Source organism: Syngnathus typhle, linkage group LG2, assembly GCF_033458585.1.
Source record: "Syngnathus typhle isolate RoL2023-S1 ecotype Sweden linkage group LG2, RoL_Styp_1.0, whole genome shotgun sequence".
NCBI lineage: Eukaryota > Metazoa > Chordata > Actinopteri > Syngnathiformes > Syngnathidae > Syngnathus > Syngnathus typhle.
This window is the reverse complement of record NC_083739.1, coordinates 4,251,865-4,270,230: the sequence shown is the minus strand read 5'-3', so window position 1 is coordinate 4,270,230 and position 18,366 is coordinate 4,251,865. Positions and strand designations below refer to the sequence as shown.

Sequence of the window (18,366 nt, the reverse complement as noted above, 5' to 3'; positions counted from 1 at the left end):
TTTTTCCCTCCCTCCCTCGGTTCCTTCCTTCCTTCCTTTTTCCCTCCCTCCCTCGGTTCCTTCCTTCCTTCCTTCCTTCCTTCCTTCCTTCCTTCCTTCCTTCCTTCCTCCCTCCCTCCCTCCCTCCCTCCCTCCCTTCCTTCCTTCCTTTTTCCCTCCCTCCCTCGGTTCCTTCCTTCCTTCCTTCCTTCCTCCCTCCCTCGGTTCCTTCCTTCCTTCCTTCCTTCCTCCCTCCCTCCCTCCCTCCCTCCCTCGGTTCCTTCCTTCCTTCACATGTAGTCTGCATGTAAAGACTGCACATGTGTGTGCGCTCTCCATTCCTCATGGCAGGCAGCTAATGCTCACACGATTTGTCAGCGTGTCCCCTCAGGGAGCATCAGCTGCCCGTTTGGCACGCCTCCTCAAGACACAACAAATTAAGGTCACAGCAGGGATGGACCACACGAGATGTGTGCAAGTGTATGACTTTTTTTTTTTCCCCCAAAAAACTCTGCTGACCCCTAAAAATGGACCTGACTGAAGACATTTGTCATCAAATGTCTCCTGTCCTCCTCAACGGACCCTCAGTGAGCTAGTCTGCAAGATAAAAGGTGACACCGGCCCTCTTTTGAATCCAGGTCAGCAGACAGACATGAAGGTTCTCCTGGTGGCACACCCTCATGTCTCCTTCGAAGACAGTGGCTGCTCATCTTTTACTCGAGTACTGTTTTTGCGTTCCTTTAGCATGTGCACGGCACACCCAGGAAAAGTCTGTATGCTGTTTGTTTTTATTATACTTATTATTTTAAATATCCTAAACACTTACTGTGGTTAATACTAAATCTATACAAACACAAAAAAGTTCCAGGGGGTTTGTCCTTAGCAAGGCAAGGTGGAGACCTCTGTCGAAGGGCGGCATCATATTGTGCCTGCCTGTGCAATCCGTAGCTGCAGGGAGGGTGACCTTCACGGTTCAGGCTGGCAGGCAAGCAGGCAGGCTGCGACAGGCAAAAGGATGGCGGCCTTCGATGAAATATGCCACTTTAATTGCGATAATTACATTCAATGTTCTTTCAAACATCACTCGACTTTTCCTGGATTTCAATGACTTAGCCTCCACTGGACCAAATGCACAGTACGAAAACATCAATCATCTCTGTCATTCAATCTTAAAGCTTGGGAGAATAAAAACATGATCCTCACTCCATTTTTTTGCTGTAGTTCCCTGAGGGTTGAATAAAGGTGACTCCAGTGACAGATTGTTATTGGCACAGAGGTAAGGGCGATGACGCAGCCAAATAGACCCCTGCTCATGAATATTGCATGTCCCAGTACCCCCCCCCCCCCCTCCCCCTTCTTGACAGCGAGCCGGACAGCTGGCTCGCTGCGTGGGCGCATGGTGCAGAACAAGGTGCCCCTTTTTTTTTTTTTTTTGGGCCCCAACTCAGAGACTCCATATACCCCCGAAGCTTTGCTGCTCTATCCGTCAATTCTCTTCATGCCCTTGCATTGTCATCCATTGACTCCCCCTGCCTCCCTCCACCCTCCCTCTCTCCCAGCTCCTCTATTTTTGTCAGCGACAATCACTGTATTTTCCGCCTCACTGCCCCGCACTGCCGCAGTCTGAGGCTCCTATCGAGGCAGACTTGAAGGCGAGCGAAGGAAAGCGATGGCAGGGAGTGGGCGCGTACGTGGCCCGTCTTGCGTGGTTGCGCAACGCTTTGTTGCCGCTGTCACGTCCGTCGGCCGGCGAGCGATGAACTCTGTCCGTGACATTCCGTCACGTGTCGTCAAACGGACTCTTATGCACATCACGCGTGCGCGCTCAATCGTGGCTTTCGAGTGGCGCAATGGAAGATTCTATTCAATATAATATAGTCTGACCCTTGAGTGGGTTTTTATTTTCAAAAGAAATCCAGTGGTGCCTTGAGGTCCAAGTTTGAGCCATGTTCGTGACTCAATCTGTGTTCTGTAATTCGTCGTAGTTTATGAACAAATATTTAACGACACTCAACAAAATTGAAAAAATAAAACCGATTTCACTCCATTTTTTTCTTCTCCTTCGGACTGCTCCTTGCAATGTGCTCGCCTTGCCACCTGGGGGCAGTGTAATGCATACGGAGACACACAAAGAAGTGTTTCACAGCCGTCTCAGTAATCTGCAGACAAATTAGTTATTTTTTGGCAAAGGATAATCATATGGAATTTGGTTCTTGAACATACGTCCAGACATTGGAAATAAATTTAATTTTCACATTCTTGCTGCAGTTGTTAGAAGAATGTGAGCGCCATATTTTTGGATGTTTGGGGGTAAGGAAGCGCCTCGTGTGTGGGAAACATCTTTCAGTGTCACCCAGGTGGCTCAAGCTTGAAAATGTGCTTGCACTGCACATCACAGTCGCACGCACACACACATACACACACACACATTGAGACTGACTGCAAGCATGTCAGCGCAGCCCAGAAAAGAAGCAAAGCGCAGCGTCAAGCCAGCCAGCGACAGGGATGGTGAGTGGATGGGGGCGGGGCTGGAGTGATTGGCCCATTTTAGATGTCTTGCATGCGTGTCTTCATGCTGTTTGTACAATGAACATTGAGTGCAAAGAAAAGAGCCAAAGGGTCGCAGAGGGAGGGGAAAAAAGCAGCCTAAGCAAAGATGTTGCAGGTGAAGGTGACAAAGAGGAGAATTAACGTCCCACTTGAGCTGTGGGGAGAACAAACAGGACTTAAACACACATCAGGAGCAGGAACACCTAAAATGTCTTATCAGTTGTTTTATTTACTCGAGGTGGCTTTTCCAGACAAATTTGAGCAGAGCTCCTGAAGGTTACAATTAAGATCAGCAGCACAAGCGAGGGTGGCGTGATGACTGCTTGTCACGGTGCCAGTCTTTTTTTTTTTTTTTTAAATCAATTGTTAAATTGTTCCTTGAAAAGGTTTGTTTTGCAATCGCACCACGCACACCATCATAACAAAGTATAAATAATTGTATTTATTTATTTACCAATTTATTCATTTATTTCAATTTATTTTAATTTCTAAATTATCTATTTATTCATTTATTTCAACTTATTTTAATTTAATTTATAAATGATAAATAATTGTATTTATCTATTTACCAATTTATTCATTTATTTCAATTGTTTTTAATTTATTTTATTTTAATTTTAGTTATTTTGTTTATTTATTTATTTTTACCAAGTCAAGGTATGTCATCTGCGCCAGCCGAAGCTATTTCTCGCCAGCGTCCTCTTTGAGCTCACCGACGTGGACTTTGGTGGCTAATTCTCCTCAGCCTGTCGTCTCCCTCTCTCCTCCCTGAATCTCCTTTTAAACCCTAATCCCCGCTTTTTCCAAGTCTCTCGGGCCGGCGTTGGCTTCGGCGTGCGGCGCAATTACGGCGATGACGGCCGCTGTCAGTCAGCGGCTCACGGACGAACGAAGCCGGCCGGGCCTCTCCGACATGCTAATGGCGTGCCGGATTCAATCGGGCCTTTGTACGGCAGCCGGAGCAAGGCGCTGCTCATTAGCAGAAGAATCAAAACAACAATGAGGCCGAGCCGCAGTGCCGGACGTACTCTCCCCCTTTTTTTTTTCCATTTCTGCTCCTCAGAATGGTGACGTCGGCTTGAGGAGCAGCAATTTGCTGGCTAATATGATAGCGTGTCTTTTAATTCTTCAAATCGGGACGACTGCACATTTTGGCACGATTGCAAAACTTATTATTGTCACACACGGGGCCCCGTAAATGGATTCCACTTTGCAGATTCAGCATTTCCTGAGTCATAATTAGCAAAATTCATATGCAGAGGAATTGATTGATTCTCCCACCAGGGCACATTTCTCTCTTTGCTAGCTGTCAAGTTCTTTTTTTCCTCCAGCCAGCTCGTTGTTTTTGGCGAGCCAGGGTGTCGCAAAACGTCAAAGTCGTTTTGACAGATGAGAATTTACTTTAGTACAAGGCTTCGTGTCTGATCACAATCCAAAGTCACACCTCGCGAACGTGTTGCCGTCCCATTTCTTCACCGATGCTCGTCGACAAGGCGCCTTGGAGCGACTTTCAAAAGCCGCAATCCGCGCCTTGCCTTTCATCCACGCTCGGCTTTGTTAAAAAACTTGTTGGAAAAGCTCACCGTTGTTCATTTTGATTTGACGTTTGTTGTGAGATCTCATGCTCGATTGCGCCACAGGACTGAGATTTATGGCGGCCGGGAACGACGGCGGCTCGTCGAGTGATGCAATCGCTGCTTTCTTGGAAAAATCTGCCAAGTACGCATTCATCAAATTTGAAAATGGCTTGTGTGGGGAAAATGATCATGTTTGGATTCCTCCCTTGGAGTGTCAGCTGACCCACTCTGCAATGACAAGTGAACCCGCTACTTAAAAAGATTGGGCTCCGTTTGGCTGGCTTAATGTTAAAGGACATGCTTGTTGCTTGGGCTAACCCAGCCCCTCCCCCGCTCTATTAGGCTGATGGAACATTCCTCCCTGATAGAATTGCACACCTGAGGGCACAAGTTCCTGGGAATAAAGTTGCCGGCTATTGTTCCAGCAAGGTACCGCCCGCCCAAACAAAAGACGGAGAGGATGTGGGGGAGGGCTGGCTGCGGGATGGAAAACAATGGAGGCCAGGTGGAAGGAGATGGCGGCGCTTCACCTTGCGTCATTTTGGTGGCCACGCCCCCTTTATGGCTCCGCCCCACTTTTGTCATCCATGCCCACAAGTCTTGCGGCAGACACAACAAAAATGGCCTTTTGTGTTGGGATACCGTTTGGGCGCCGCCTCCAAAGGTCAATAATCAGGCTTGGATTCCTTTGCTAACACTTTTGACCTTTGCACTTTGCCATATCGCTGCAAGCTGGTGGACTTGAATCATCCAATTGCTGCATCTTTGCACAATGTACATATCCTAAATATATCCTAATGCATATATTGCACTAAAAATACGACTCCTGCTGGATTTAATTTAAAACCTCAAAGAGTTGAAATAGAGTTCCCGATCCAGATTTTATAAATTATGAATATATTTCTAGTGCCAAGTCTACAAAGTCTACCATTTGTGTGCTTTCTGCTCTTTCCCAGTTATCCAGAGAGTTGAGAGCAGATTCATCTTCTTCTCTTTTGCATGTTATTGTTGTGCTAAGCTGCAGCGTCGCCCTGGCACCGTCTGCGTTGGAGCCCTCACCCCGGGCTGTCCTCTCCCATTAGCTATTCGTCTGACCTCAAAGCGGCCCGGCAAAATCATTTTGTCCCAGGGCCTCGGTCTCGAGTCCACGTTACCTTTTCATCGCGCTTTGGAGATAACCATCATGAGGGAATGCCGTGGCTGAGAGCCAACTCTGGCATATTTTCATTAAGTATATAAATCCTCCTCTGAGCGAGCTAGTGCGTGTCGTGACATGCGACCCACAGACGCCGACTCAACGGGAAGCTCGGCGCTGCATACTTTTTGCGCATCCACCTTCGGCGCGCTCCATTATTCGTACGCCGTTGCCCAATCAAAGGACTTGTTTGTGTAAAGCTGGAGAAGTCAAGCAGGCATGCATGTGTGTTAGCCAGAGGTGCCCCCACCCCCACCAAACACACACTCGTGAAATCCCTCGAGCCACAAGTACAAAAGCCGAGCGCTTTTGCGAAGGTCCGCTTGCAGGAGCCAGCAAGAGATTTATCTGGAGGATTAAGGGAGGTGCATCTGTGGCTCACGTGCACTGGTGTGTGTGCGCGTGTGTGTGTGTTCAAGACGTTGCGGTTTGCCGAGCTGAGGTCAGACAGGTCACGAGCAGTCATTCCGTGATTCTGACATCACTTGCGTTCATCTGTTGTTGTCTTCTAAACTAACCGAGCGGCAATTAAACTTTATTGCGTGGACTCAGCGACTTAGCGGATAACAAAGTGGGATCTACCTGGGGGGGCTCCAACGTATTCCAATCATCCCACTGGGGTGTCATTACTATTGCATCAAGCCTTTCATTACAGCCAGTCCATAAATTGAAGCTTCAACTTGCCTTGAAATTAAAACAATTACGAGAAAAGCCGCGAGCCGAGATTGGCGTGTTGCCGGGTTTTTCTTCATGAACCCGAATGACCTTTGTGATGCTTAGCGCAGTCAAAATTATTGAATTATTGCTCGGTAAAGTGGTAGTTTGTGATTGCTTTGGGACATTTCAGAGCAGACCGAGCACAAGTCTGCACGGCGTACAGAATACGCTGCACTGAAACGAGAACATGTTGCAACTCATATTGGAACTAAGCCGCCCGTGACCTTTTTGACACGCCCTCACGTGTTTGCATACACCTTCCGTGCAACTTGTGATTGATGAAACAGATTCTTTTTCCACTGCCAACGAATAATTAATTACCGTAAATTCCGGACTATAAGCCGTGACTTTTTTCCAAAATTTTGAACCCTGTGGCTTATAAATCAGGTGCGGCTTATATAAGGAGTTTTTTCGTGATTTTCGTGATGACTTGATCACTTTTATTCACTGCGGTATCTTGAAGAAAAAAAACATCAACAAAAATACTATTTTGAAACACTACTATGGCTGCTTCTTATTCTGGCTGTGTTGCTTGTGACTATTATGAGCTTTAGTAGGAATGCACGCTAGGTGACCTGCATCAAAGGGCTCTAAACCCTTCGTCACAGGCAATGTTGAGAAAGACATGTTAAAGTATGTTATAAAATCTTTAAAAAGGCTTTCTGTGAACGGTCTTTCTTTGTAAAAAAACGCGTGTGCACGTGCGGCTTATAGTCCGGTGCGCCTTATATAAGAAAAAAACTGAAATATCCCCCAATTTTAGCTGGTGCGGTTTATAGTCCGGTGCGGTTTATAGTCCGGAATTTACGGTACTGCAGTTTCTTGAGGAGTTGTGACCGTGTCTATCATGTTGCTTGTTTTATACTGCCCTCAAGTGGCCAAGGCGTGCACAGACAGACCACCAAATCAATCATTTTGTTAATTCCAATTTCATTTCTTAACTCATTCACTGTTAATCTTTGACGTCTATAACCGTCATCGGTAGCGAACGAGTTGAGCAGCGCCAATGTGCTTTTTTCCAAGTGCTTAAGCTGCAGTAACGATGGAGTCGTCCCCACCTGGAGGCTGACAGATGCTCAGCAGAAGGCAATCTCCACTTGACAGCACTCTGTTTGACAAAGTCGCTCTCTCTAATCCAAAGTTTCTCGAGTGCATCGCTTAGCATCACCCGCGCAGAAGCTTCTTCCTCTGATCTCATCCGGCGCGCTTTGAGTTTGATGAACAAGCCCGGGTGTCGAGAAAGCCTCAAATTACATCTTGCCGGTGCAGAGGCAGGTAGATGGAAAATGTTCCAGGCCAAGCGAGAATATCGTGTAGCCCCCCAGCAATCCCCGAAAGGAGAGCAGCGAAAGCTTTAAGTCGCGGGGGTTGGAAATTGAACGCGCCGGCGGATATTAAAAGGCTTAATCCGAGAGCTTGCTGAAGAGGAGTTTTGCCGCGTGGGGCCCAACGTTATCATCCTTGACAGAGGTCAAAAAAGAGACGAGAAGGGAAGAGGAGAGATGATGACCGCCAGGAGGTGGGGGGGCGGATTGGCTTCAACAGCAGCACGGGTTCAAAAATGATCTTGATTACGTTGCGAATGGCCTGAATAATGAATCGATATTTTAGCAGATACTTTTGTCCAAAATTAGACAATTAACGTGATCATCGACAAATCAAATGATAGATGTTTCTGTTTGGACGGTGACGTTGGCGACCCGCAACGTTTTGCTAAATGAATAAATAAAAAGTGTTGTGATTTGTGTGTGCAGGAAGTATAAATCGTGCCGGGGCAGCGGTGCCAGCATTCTTGCGGACCCCAACAATGATCCAGTCCCACTTGGACATGAAGCCCTTCCTGCAGTTCTCCATGGAGACAACACCTCCTCCTCCCCCTCCTCCTCCACCTCCTCCACACGGCTTGAGCCTCTTCCACAACTTCAGCACGGTAAGAAACCGAAGGGACGGCTTGGACCGTGACGCCGAGCTCCTGCGTGATGATTGGATGAACCGATCCAAAGACTTGTATTTGGCGACTTGTTTTCTCGGGGAGGTTAAAATTTACATATAAATAAAAAGGCCGGGAAAATAAATGAGCTGCTCTCCTGGAACGAGCAGAAGCCACCGTTGCTTTCAAATAGATCTTCTGTGATGAAAGTCTGTTTGAATGAATCAAGGCTGCCAAATGAAAGGAAGCAACACACTTCAAATGGCACAGTTTGTTTGATTCAGCGTTTATCGTGACAGATTGGGACTTTCCTTCTCCCGCCGGGCCTTGGAAAAATGCTCATGATTCAGAACAGACCGCCGAGGCTTTCAACACTTCATCAATTCGGCCTTATGTTGCTCCTCCAAACGGCGTTTGAGAATGTCAACACGTTGCTCATCAATATGTTTAAGCAGCACTAAGCTTTGTTGCCACTGGGGAATGACGTCAGTCTCGCCTGCACACTGTCACCGCCTCCGTTGCAAATCGGGCTTCGTTTGGACCGCAGCTTCAGTATTTCATCCGTCAAATGAGTCGCTGGCTCCAAAGATGATTCTTATCTTATTCTCTTTTGGAAGAGCAAAATCATTGGAGAATGTTCAAACTGTATTATTATTATTATTATTATTGCAAGCCGAGGGCAGTAGAATGAAGGGTGAAGAACATTTGGAATGATTGGCATTGTTTTTTATCACCAGTAGCAATATATCACAGTGGCGTTAGCAAATAAAAATGCAGTGACATCATAGTTTCCAATTTGGGGCTGAACAACACCGAATTGATAATTTCATGATCGGTGCATTTGTGCAAGGGGAGCAGCTGTTGCCTTTTTTAAGCACTGTCAAAAATAAAAAAAGCCAGGAAATAAATTTGTATATGATCCATAAAATCTTTCATTGTTCTTTCAAATTAAGCTTTAATACGTACTTGTATATTGAACTACAGTTCTACTCGTATAATCCATTTGTCATTAGCTTCAAATCAGCTGCTTCTATTTTAATTTGAAAACAAGTTTTCCACCAATCGATTTAAAAAAAAAAAAACCTGCTGCGTGTGATGTGCACGTGCGGCCAGGAGAGGGAGCCACCGGACAGATGTAACCTAAAGCAAGTTGCATGTTCAAATTCAGCTTCCAAAACTGGCCCTGATAGTTTTGTGGCTTGCTTGCGAGTCGTGTCTTGCAATTTAGATGGACTGATGGATGGACGGACAGACAGACGGTAACGAGAGTGGAAACTGATTGGAGCTGAGAGTGCTGCTAGAATAAAAGAACGGAGCTCTGGAAGAGGAACTGCTAATTGGTATCTTCAAATCCTCCTGGTGTCTTTGGGCTTTCCGCTTTGAACGTGTCACTGGAGACTCAACATTTGTAAAAGTCCTTGTAGCTGGCACTCTTGGCCTCTTCCTAATTGTGTCCATCCTAATTAGCCTTACCTTGACAACGTGGCTCGCTACTACCTCAATGGCCTTTCTTACTCAGCCGTAATATGATTTGGGCTCCACTTGGCTGTCAGTGCCGATGCTTTTAAGGCCAGTGATGGGCCTTGCTTTACAGTAGAGTACAGTATGTATTGCTCCCAATATAGATTCCCCCGAGTGAAATGAAAGGTCAGCAATTGGACTTTCTTATCAGGCTCATTTCAATTCGCAGAATAATAACCCCCCTTCTATTATGGATTCCTTTTGTAAACATTTTGACAGAGGTCGCTAATCTCATTATCACAGGCAGGGAATTCCGGCATTCCGGAGAGAAACGCTCTTCTGCCCTATGATGACAAAGTACCATCTTGAAGTTGCTTCCACAAGCTCTTTTGAAAGTCACGGAGCACATTTTTAAGAAGAGACATGTTGCAGGATAGGATAATGCTTCCCGTGCGCTGGTCCGAGTTGTCTGGCAATGTTTCAGCTTTCATTGGCCGAGCTTTGGCAAGGGTGGGGGGGGGGGTTAGTGGAACGCTTCAAGCACATCCAGAGAGAGCAAATATGCATGAGAAGGAGGGAGGAGAGAAGGAGAAGGGGAGGAGACACGGCGGTGCAGCTTGAGGGACTCAGCATGGCAAGCGAGCAGCGGGACATGGTGAAGGAGGACGATGCCTGACGGGAGGTGTCATGCTAACATCTCCAAAAAAAAAGGCAACAATGCACCACTAGGCAGAACTTTGTTTTCATTTTTGACAAGTGAGGGGGGGAAGCTGAATGAGTGCAACAGGCACTTTTTCGGAGAGGCAAACACACACCTGTGAGGGCAGCGCACACACGCCAGGGAAAATGCAGCTCCAAGCTGCCGCACACACCGAGGAGAACAAGGTGAGTACGCAGCTCCTTGGAAATGCTTCTTGTTCTTTCAAGCGGCCGTGTCTTCATGTGGCCACTTGATGACACGGCGCGCATTCCCGGCCGCTCCACTTGCACATGATGAAAACAATTTGCGGTCTAGTGAAGTGAAACAAGATAGCAAGACGCGCCAGCATCATGTGACAAAAGTCATTTTGGGAGCAGGACAAGAAAGTTTCACCACCGAGAAAATATGCAAGACGTGTAACATTTGCAAACAAGTGTGACCAGAACAGCCAAAGCGATCCGACTCAGGACTCTTGGTGGGCCGTTCCATTTTTTCAAATTGCGCCGTACCATCCAAGAGGGAGGCGGGATGAGATATCCTTGGATGATGACAAGCCTGGTTTTTCCGGTGATGAATGCCGCCCCGCCACAATCGGGCCAGCGCACTTTGGAGAGTCAACGCAAAAGCAAGTGTGCTGATTGCAGGTGCAAAAATGAGCTAGCCAAACGATGAATTTTTCAAAATCCACTCAAGGTTTTGTTGTGCTGGCATTTTCATTCATTGCAGTGGAGGAAAAAAACATTTACGATTTGATTGTTTTGAGCCGCTGAAGGAATTAAACTCATATCTCAAGGCACTTCTGTAAATAGATGTGGACAACAAAGCTTTTTGGATCGTCAGTGTCTCAAGAAGCCAGCAGGCATCATCTCAGAGTGTTGGCTGAGCTTGAGTGGGAGTTTGGGTTGCTTTCCGAATGACCCCCCCCAAAGGCCTCTTGGCATCTGCACAGTGTTTTTTAACAGCTGAAGGAGCCTGCATGGAACGTAGCTTAGCTAACCTCCTCCACCCAGGGACCTGGACCCAAGCCCATCATTCATGCGTACAGTTACCTCAGCTCTTGTTAAACGTTCTCCACAGGCGGCAACGCCCTCAAGTCACAAGCGCCGCTTGGAGCGCTGCAGGTGACATCTGACGGCGTCACCCAGATGCATGCAATTCCTTTGCACCTAACTCAAGTCCGAGAGAGATTCAGTCTTGGAGGAAACGCTCTTCCTGATAATAGGTGTGGGAGGACACAAGGGAAAGCTTGGCAATGGGCCAAATGAAACAGCTAGACGGGCCAAATTGAGTCATGGCTTGTCCATGAACCTGCCAAAGCAGCACGCTTGCATCACAGCTGGAAGGCTCAGTGGAACATTCTGACTTTAAGGAACACGCCACACCAAATGCATTTTTCTCCCTCCTTCCTTTCCTCCTCCTACGTAGCCCAAACAGTGCCACATCATTTGACTTTTGTTTTTTTTCTGTGTGTGATGGAAAATCCCGCCGTTGACCAACGCTAAAGGCAATTTGCGCTAAAGGCAATTTGCGCTGAAGGCTAAATGCAGTCAGCTCGGGCGCTCGAGTGTTCAAGTCGCTAAGATGAGTCGGTTAAACGTATACGAGGTGCTGATTGATGGGGCGGCCGGAGAAAAGTCACACAGCAAGAATGTGAAAGTCCAACAGAACAATGTCAGCCCCGTCATTCGTTGAAGCCCATCACGTCACCAGTGAAGCTGCTAGCTGTTTCTTGCTAGCGCCGGTTGACGTTTACTTCCGGCGAGCTAAACCGAAAACAAAATGTGAAGTTCAAACTGTTTAAACAAAACTATCGCATTTTTCATTGGGTATCTCTTTTCCGTTCTGTGGCAGATGGACCCGGTCCAGAAGGCGGTGATCAACCACACCTTTGGAGTTCCACTGGTCAAGACCAAGCGGCCGGTCATCTCCTGTAACGTCTGCCAGATCCGTTTCAACTCGGAGGTATGTTGAAAGCGCGAGAAGAGACGGCTGGTCTTGCTGAGGTGCAGTTCTCGCCCTTGTTTTGGCCCTTTTGACCCCCGTTGGAACTGACTGTGCTTCAAAACAAGATCTACCAAGGATGAGAAGCTTAGCTTGTTAGCAAAGCTTGTTTACGAGTCGCTGCCTTGTTTTTATTTTTATCGGAAGTTCTCAGTAGGAGACAAAGTATGTCTGATGACGGGGAAGCCTTCAAAGAATTCCACCGAGCAGACTGTGATGTTGAAAAGACGTTTTGGCCAGATCACACGGAGGAGTAGCGCACCGCTGCAATCATGTGGCTAAGCGGTAACGCTTACAATCCTTCAAAGCCGTTCTGCTTAGATCTTCAAACCAAAATGCTATTTATCCGCCAATGTTTATGGGAGTGTTCACCATTCAGGCTACGCTAAAAACATACACAGTTTGGAGCAAAAAAATATATTATGGAGCTACACCCACAGGAAGTGAAGGAGAGAGAAGGACAATGTGTATTCAGCTGTGCAACAGCTTTCAAATTTCTATCAAGACTTCTGGAGGGATTTGTCCGCATTCATCGAACTTCACATCATGTGTTGTTCGTGCACGCTGGACACCAAACAGGGCCTTCCCAAAACATGCAATTATCCCGACGTTGACGAGAAGCGGCAGCTCAAATTGTTCAAGAAATGTGCATTTTGGAAAGCAAACAATTGTCGATGGCTCGTAAAGCAGCAGCAGAATGTCAGTTATGTCAGAGTTGCGGTCGTCTGCTCGTCCAACTGAGCTCACCATGTTCTTCACATTTTCCATCAACAATTCAATCTAATGCGGCTTGAGCTGTTGATTTGTGTGCAATCATAAAATCATCAACTTTTTTACGTCGATTTCATGAAGACGTCCTTTTTTTTCCCCCTCGGCTTTCAAGCTGTATTTGGATTCTTATTTTATCGGGAATGGTTTAGGTGTTGTTTCTTGCAAGTGTATTTTTTGTTTTCCAAAATAGCAATGCTCTGGTGGCGTTCCGCATTGACGACGTCGATGCTTCCTCAGAATCGAGCAATGTCACACAGCACAATTAGTCCGATAAGGATCTGTTGATTTGCTGACTTTCTCCTTCAGCGCCACCTTGTCCGCTTTCTATTTTCCCATCTGTCACATCAGTTTTTCTTTTGAATCCTCTGCACCATAGCGTGAATGCTGTGCTGCACACTTGATCTCCGTTTCAAAATATGGTCCCATCTCAAACAAAACAAAATCAATCAATAAACAAAATGAAGTAAAATGAAATGAAATAAAATTCAACCAGATGTTCTATTTCTAAGCGGCCACACGGAGCTACAAACACACGCTGATATGAAACATATAAAACGCATATCGCATATCATTCACATTTCATCGTCAAAGAGAGCAAGCCCCCTTCAAAGTCCCCCCCCCCTCCTTTAACATTGCTTGCATGCCATTTGTGCAATTTGGCTTCACTTAACAGCCACTCATAAATCTAAAATCTATTTTACAAGACATCCGTTAAGTTGGACCGGGAATCTCGCTTTGTGAACGTTAAGTCAGTCAATTCTACTCGATTTTAATAAATGTCAGACGAATTAGAATCACGCCGGCTCGTGCATCATTTATCACGACCAGAATTTATCTCGAAAACGTGAGGGATGCTTCCATCTCTCAATCGGCGTGTCACTCTTGGTGGGCTCCCAATATGGACGCCTCCCACTCAGCGGCCTGCCAGTCCATCCCTTGAGCTCAGCTGGAGAGCTTAAGTAAGCCTCTCTGGCCTGCCCACACCAGGAAGGCAGAGCTTCACCTTCTTGAGATCCGAGATTTGAACCAAGCCACCTTTTGAATCTCCGCCATTTCATCATCAGAATTGCTGGATTCGCATCTTTCCCGTTTTAGCGAGAGGCAGCAGGGAGCACGGCTGCCGTTCTTCTATGCACGCACGGAGATAGATGTCCACCACTCAGTGTGGCAAGCACTCCATGATTCAGAAGTAGGACCTTTGAAATCCACTGTAATGCCAGATTCTGCTTGTCATGCCGCAAACAAGCTGCTCCATCAGTCCCCTCTTAGCCAGATAAATGCTCGGAACCTTTCAGCACCTGCGGCAGCTGTCCAAGGCCCGTCATGCCGCCGACCCCGAGCCAGCCGCTTAAAAAGGAACATCTTCACGATATCATTTTACGAGCTCACTTTGTAGCACACGACGTTGCACATCTGCTCTTTCGGCGGTCGTTGGACTTGTTTGTACGTTCGACGTGCTGTGCGGCAAAGTGAGCTAGTAAAATCGTCATTCTAGCAAACTGCCGTCTCGTCTCATCCGCCGTCTCGTGCCGGCCTCGCAAAACTGCCGGCAGATAACCAAACAAAGAAGTCCCCTGACGAATGGCTCGCCCCGCTTGTTTACGCTCTGTGCAAACACATTCGCTCGTGGCCAGAGATGACTTCCTGCAATAAATCCCAGAAACATTACCTCTTGCAGTTTAGGATGATTTTTTTTTTTTTTGCTTTTCACCGGACAAGCAGGCAAGCGTGCCTTGCTGTGTGTCTTTGTCTCTTTGGGAACCATAAAAAGTTGGAAGCCATTAATGAAATGCTGTCTAATGATACGCATTAGAAGGATAGTTTATGGTGCTTCCAGTACATCGGCATCCCAGTGGGCCTCAGTTTAACTCCCACTGGCATTCTCAGTCTGCTATTAATGAAAGCCGGAGCCAGTAACTGTCAGAGACTTTGGACTGATGATTGACAAGCATGTGTTCAGGGACATTTTCATGTCCTTGGGAAAAGAAATGACAAATAAATATGTGATGAGTAAGGAACAAAGAAGGGTCTCAAGTGTCTGTCTCAGCAGGATTTTGGTCCGCCATCTCTCCTTTCACTGTAAACCAGGCTGCCGTCGGAGCTACAGTCCCACCCCACGTATAGAATAACATGTATGCGCCCGCTGTCAGGTCAGGTCAGGTCGCGGCGAATGAGGACCCGTGTAAGGAAGCATGGATAGGGGTTAAAGATGAAAAAAATAATAATTTAAAACAAAAAAAAAAGGCAAAGGACGCTCTACTGCAGGTCAAACTCATTTTTGTCACGGGCCGCATTGTAGTCATAGTTTTCTTCGGAGGGCCATTATAATTATTATACTTTGTATTATATACAGCAGTGGTTTATATATAATTTAAAAAAAATACATTTATATAAATAAATAATACATTTATAATAAATATATAAAAACGATGAAATAAAATAATACGACTGGCATAAAAACAAATATAAACCACAAGAAAATAAAACTCACCATTACGTTGAATTAGTGGGAGCGCTGAGCTTCAGAGACTTCAGTAATTGCTTCTGTCAATCTTGTCCACGTTTTTTTTCTTTCAAAAAATCCCAAAGGTTTGTCTTTTAATGCAGGGTGCTTGGTTTCCATGTAACGAAGTTGTTTTGATGGCTTCATTGCCTCGTTAAGCCTGTCGCCACATATGCTGAGTGGGTTTGGCGCGTCAGAGTCACCTGATAAATCCATATTTTAAGTAGGACTCAAAAAATGTTCTTTCAAATGCACCTTTCCTTTTCTTAGAAGTCGTAGCCTCTTCTTCTTCCGTCTCCTCGTTGGCTTTCCAAACATCTCTGTTTCTTCCTAATCTTTGCTTCCTTCGCGGGCTCGATCGGCGTGACATGCCACGTGACCGGATGTAAACGATGGATGTAATTGGGAGAATCTTTTAAAAAAATATTTTTCAAAATAAATTCTGACTCATTTTTGCTAGCCAAAACAAAACCAACTAAGAACATGACATCTGCAAACTTAAAAATAATATGCCTGGTGGTCTTATTTATTTATTTATTTATTTATTTATTTATTTATTTATTTATTTATTTATTTATTTATTTATTTATTTATTTATTTATTTATTTATTTATTTATTTATTTATTTATTTATTTATTTATTTATTTATACAAATATTCATTTATTAGTTTTTTTATTTATTTGCACCTGATATATTTATTTAAATATTGATTTACATGTGCATTTATTGGTTTTGTTTATTTATTTGCAGTTCACACAGCACCTGTTTTTTTTTTCTTTTTAAAGAATTCCATATTAATAAAGCCTGTTTACACACTCAATAACCATTCAATCATTCACAAAGTCAGTGATGAAGGAATGCATTGCAAGAACCAACAGTTAACGCGTTCTTGTGTCACAATCCAGAACCAAGCGGAAGCTCACTACAAAGGAAACCGACACGCCAGGAGAGTCAAAGGCATCGAGACGTCAAAGAGTCGCTGTCAAGATGGCGACAAACCTCAGACTGTGACCCCCACCGCCTCGCCATCTCCTCCGGGCGCTGCCTCAGATAGCGAGACCGGCAAACAAGGTGACAAAGCAGAAAACGCTTCACGCAATAGCGGGCACAAATTGCATTGGCAAGTGCTTATCTTTGGGAAGAAACAAAACAAAAACAAATGGAACATTCTCAAGGATAGCAAATACAAACTCAGAGTTGCTGAGGCAAACTGCTGACGACGCTCCGCTTATCAATCCTGAACAATAAATATTCAAATTAGGTTTGTAACATTACCAGTTTTGGATCCAACCTGCCTTAGGGCAGAAATATCTCACGCGCCATGCATTATTTTATTTTATCACCACAAACAAAAATGGACTCCTGCCAAGTGGGTATTTTTTCTTATCTGATCAAAATTTGCAGCTGGAATTGATCACAAGAATTGTCGCAGCCATCTTACACTACAGCGCCGATGCTGTTTTGATTGCTCATCGTCTACAATAGCACAAATCCAAAAGGGGCATTTACTTTCTTTTCTGCTCTCATCTAGCGTGTGCCAAAGATAATATCTTGTTTTAATCAAGTCTAACCACAGCTATGCTCCCCATCTGTTAGATGTAAACATGTTTTGAACACGAGCTGCAGGACATTCCCTCGGTATCACATCGAGGAGCGGAGTGCATTTGTTTTGTTTTTTTCGTTCGACTCGTTCATGTTTTGGAGAAATTACAACACGTTTACGGTCATGCTTCGGAATTTGGGGATGACTAATATTTCATTAATATTGCATCCACTCCCTTGGCACCGGTTTTGCCACGACTGCTTTCTTTCGGTCACCGTTGATCGGTTGCCGTCGCACAACATTCGATGTTCTGATTGATTGGCCGTCTTTCAGTGTAGCATCTGGCGCGGAACTCTTTTTATTTTCTTCATTTAGAAGACAGAATTGAGACAAAATTGCGAGCAAATGGGATGTTTTTGTTTATTAACTTCAATATAAATACATTTATGTTCATGGAAAGCACAAGCTAATGCTAAGTAAGCTATTAAGATGATCACGTGTGTGAAGTAGGGAAACGTACTGTTTTTGTTTATTAACTTCAATATAAATACATTTATGTTAATGGAAAACACAAGCTAATGCTACGTAAGCTATTAAGATGATCACGTGTGTGAAATAGGGAAACTTGTCGAAGAGGAAGGACAGTAATGTCGTCAAAGTAACTCGCCCGAGGCAATCAAGATGGCGCCGTTGAACAAACATTAGCACTTAGTCCAACTTAAGAAACAAGAGTCACGGTGCGACCTTGTGTCGTCCAGTTGTTGGTTTTCTCAGAATCTCTTTATCCAGCAGCTCAGCTCAGCTCATCTTTGTATTTGTAGCTTTGACGTGGAGGCCGCGTGTCTCATCTCTGTTGCTTCCTCCGTGCTGCATTTTCCATTGCCTCAGTGTCCCCGGACTTGTCCTTGGAATAAGCGCCAGGCGACATAGCTGCCTTGGTTTGGTGACATTTATGAAGGTTCCTTCCCATGTGTTGCGCAAAGCAAAAACAATGGAGATGTATTTTCAACTACAAAAGTGTAAACTCTGAACCACCTTTGACTTTATTTTAACCCACAAAACCACTGTAAAAGCCAAGATTGTTGTGTTAGCCATCCCGGAATAGCGAGAGGTCCGTTTGGGTCTCTCCAGAGGGATTTGAACTCACCATTGGAGCATGCTGAGCCAAAGCAAGCTCGCTATTATTGGCAGCACAAAGTAGAAACATGTGAAAGAATCAACTTGTTGTGACCCTTGCGTCTTCCTGCCTTGCCCTCTTTGAAGCATGTGAATGTGCGATTTCACTCTGGTTCTTCCCACTGAGGCCAAGAACAACGCTCATAATCCAGAATTTGAGGAGAAGATCAGGACCTTAAGATCAGGGGATGCTTTGAGAATAATTGTCAATTTTCGTCTATGTGAAGCCCTTTGAGACTGCTTGTGAATTAGGGCTATAGA

General features: G+C 45.3%; 1 protein-coding gene across 2 annotated transcripts in view; it reads left to right on the top strand.

Annotated features, from left to right (window-relative positions):
- znf385a (zinc finger protein 385A) overlaps window positions 1-18,366 on the top strand; it is a 31,690-nt gene that overhangs the window by 5,019 nt on the left and 8,305 nt on the right. Inside the window, exons 2-4 of one of the 2 annotated variants that reach the window (XM_061271802.1) lie at window positions 7,773-7,948; window positions 11,961-12,071; window positions 16,292-16,457. In XM_061271802.1, coding sequence (XP_061127786.1) covers window positions 7,773-7,948; window positions 11,961-12,071; window positions 16,292-16,457 — 453 coding nt within the window. Of the gene's footprint in view, window positions 1-7,772; window positions 7,949-9,990; window positions 10,295-11,960; window positions 12,072-16,291; window positions 16,458-18,366 lie in introns of those variants that run through there. The other variant, XM_061271803.1, reaches the window with a different exon arrangement.